General features: G+C 38.4%; 1 protein-coding gene across 1 annotated transcript in view; it reads left to right on the top strand.

Moving 5' to 3' along the window:
• Window positions 1-2,885, top strand: part of Hfm1 (HFM1, ATP dependent DNA helicase homolog) — an 83,024-nt gene that overhangs the window by 45,116 nt on the left and 35,023 nt on the right. Inside the window, exons 25-26 of the mRNA XM_026785336.1 lie at window positions 2,273-2,370; window positions 2,450-2,581. Coding sequence (XP_026641137.1) covers window positions 2,273-2,370; window positions 2,450-2,581 — 230 coding nt within the window. The remainder of the gene's footprint in view (window positions 1-2,272; window positions 2,371-2,449; window positions 2,582-2,885) is intronic.

Here is a 2,885-nt window from a genome sequence, read left to right as displayed (position 1 = left end):
TGGGGAGTTTGTAGCTAAGGTTTGCTGTGACCTCTGGCTTCTGTCGAGGTGGGGAGTTTGTAACTAAGGTGCTCTGTGACCTCTGGCTTTTGCCCAGTTTGTAATTACAAATGCAGAGATTTACTTTTCTGCTATTAAAAGTGATTTCCTGGGTATTTAGGCATTGACACTTAGGTATTTTGATTTAAATGATGTATTCAAGGTAAAAAGCTTTTTGTTTGTCTTTGGCTTTTCTTTTTGTTTTAAGACTGAGTCTCTTTATGTAGCTTTGGCTGTCCTGGAACTTGCTAATTAGTCTAGATTGGTCTTGTACTTACAGCGAGCTGCCTGCCTCAGCCTCCCAAGTGCTAGAATAAAAGCTGTGCACCACCATGCCTGGCCAGTAAAATGATTTTTTAACTTAATTCAGTGAAGCCAGTTAACTCGGGAATTTTTTCTTCTTTAGCTATAGGAGGTCATTCTTTCTTAGGTACTTTTCAACCTCTTAGTCAATTTTATCTCCCAGATATTCAGAAAACAGCCTTCTCCCTGCAATTATTCATGCAGATCTATGGCTTGGAACTAAAGTTAATGTGGATTATTAACTGTATTTCTGCAACAATTCAAACAGCTTCAGAGATCGTAGAAATCATATGACCCAATCCTGTTATCACACAAATGAAATGACATTCTGATAAGCAGTGACTTGGCCAGGAATGTGGCTGTGTGGGAAAGTAAGCCACAACTGGAGCTCTTGAATTGGCGGGTTTTCCCAGTGTGCTCTGTTTCATCAGTTACTGAGTCAAATTAAGATTTCTTCCCACAGACATCTGTAGAATGCTTTTTTTGTATTTGAAGTGCTTCCACCAACCCTGCCTTAAGTTAGACAACATATTCTTTTATATTAAGTTAGATAATATATTCTTTTATATTAAGTTAGATAATATATTCTTTTGTTTGAGGCAATGAACTTAAAAGTTGGTGATTTTTTCCCATGGGAAACCTTACCCTCTCTCAGAAGTGGGTGGGAGTAGGGGAGAAAGTAGAGGGTGCAGGAGGAAGGGAGGGTGTGGGAACTGGGATTAGTATGTAAAATGACAAAATATAGTTTTTTTAAATTAATTAACTAATTTAAAAAGTTGGTGACTTCACAATTAGTTTCACCCATATAAAATATGTATATATAATATACATATATATAATATTCTACTTTTGTGCATCTTACTTGAGTATAGGCAAGGAAAGAGTGTGTATGGTGGAATTAGTCTTCTCCTAATTCAGAGTTTGTATAATGCATTCAGTAGATGCTGGTGTCTGGTTTTATCACTTTCATGGCTTCCTTGTCCCTGCTTTAGTGAATTTCAGATCTGTTCAAGTTCCTGAATGTTGTACACCCCTCTCTGTGCATGGCTCTGGTTACTGCGCCTTCCCTCTTCAGCACTAGTTGCTTTCTTGAGCTTGGGTATTGGGTTCAGTGGTTCTAGGAGATGGCATGGCACCCTACACTGACAAATTCTAGCAATTTGTATTGGAACCATCGTGGTCTGGTACTGGAAGCTAGTCCTCTCTGAATCAACACTTTATGAGTTAGTCGTTACTTAATTGCCATGCGCCTCCATTACTTGAGATGGCAGAGGAACCACCTTGCTAGAGAGTGAGATTTCTCTTCCTACTGAAGACAACACAGGAAAGTAAACTCCTATAACATTACTGTTTAAATTTTTCTTCTGAGACAGTCTCTCTGTGTAACCTTGGACATCTTGGAGCTTGCTGCGTAGACCTGACTGGCCTCAAGCTCATAGAAATCCCCCTCCCTCCTACCCCTGCTTTACTGTTGCCAGTTTCGATATGGTTTCTAGCAGGAAAACATGATTTTGAAATGTTCTACTTATTAATGAAGTACTGTTATTAAATGTAAATTTTAATTTAGAAGTAGTTTATGCCATTAATTTTACTCATATCCTACATTTGTGTCTGTAGATAGCTTTACAAGGACATTCCTGCAGTGTTGAAAACACCTCATTCAGTACTTCATCCATTTTTTGCTAAATACTTTAAATTTTTGAGACAGTGAGAAATTGGCTGAATAAAAAGTATGAGAAGCTAACAAGAACTGAATTTTGTGAGGTTGGGAAAGGGAAGTCAAAAGTGACCTCCAACGTAGTGACATAAACAGAATCCCATAGCACCATACAAATCAAAGCAGAGCGAAGTCCTGAGGAACGCTTCAGCAGTCATGCCGAGTCCTGTGCAGTAACCTTTCAAGGGAAATAATGAACTGTGTTCTCCCTAGTCTCATACAGGCTCAGCTGGGATGCATTCCTATACAAGATTTTACTTTGACACAAGATACCTCGAAGATTTTCAGAAGTGGCTCACGAATTGTAAGATGTATGTTAAATCATTAATGGATTTTCATGTTTCTCAGTAAATTAATATAGTATATTTAATATTGGAAATTTTGTTTTAGGGTTGTCAGATTTTGTGGCTTGCCAGGAAAAGAAGTTTGCTGTGCTTTTAAACAGTGTGATTTTAGCTAAATGCTTTAAGTGTAAGCTTTGGGAAAACTCTCGACATGTATCTAAACAGCTGGATAAAATCGGTAGGTACTCAAGACAGACAGGCTGTTTGTCATTGTCTGTAGTTTCTTCTACATTTTACTATTAATATTACTTTATGATGGCTATAGAACTTAAGGAAAACATGCCTGTATAAAGTACTGTGCTTATATTTGAAAACTAGAATGTTATTTGTTCTTGCTTAAATGATTACCAATGAGAGCTGGTGAGATGGCTCCATGGGCAAAGGTGCTTGCTCCCAAGCCTGGCAACCTGAGTGCCGTCCTCCAGACCTCATAGTGCAAGGAGAGCCTACTTCTCTGCCTCAGCCTCTGTGTTTCTCTCTCT

Source organism: Microtus ochrogaster, linkage group LG1 (genome assembly GCF_000317375.1).
Source record: "Microtus ochrogaster isolate Prairie Vole_2 linkage group LG1, MicOch1.0, whole genome shotgun sequence".
Classification (NCBI taxonomy): domain Eukaryota; kingdom Metazoa; phylum Chordata; class Mammalia; order Rodentia; family Cricetidae; genus Microtus; species Microtus ochrogaster.
Note: the sequence above shows the minus strand (reverse complement) of the source record. Positions and strands in the feature narration are given on the sequence as shown.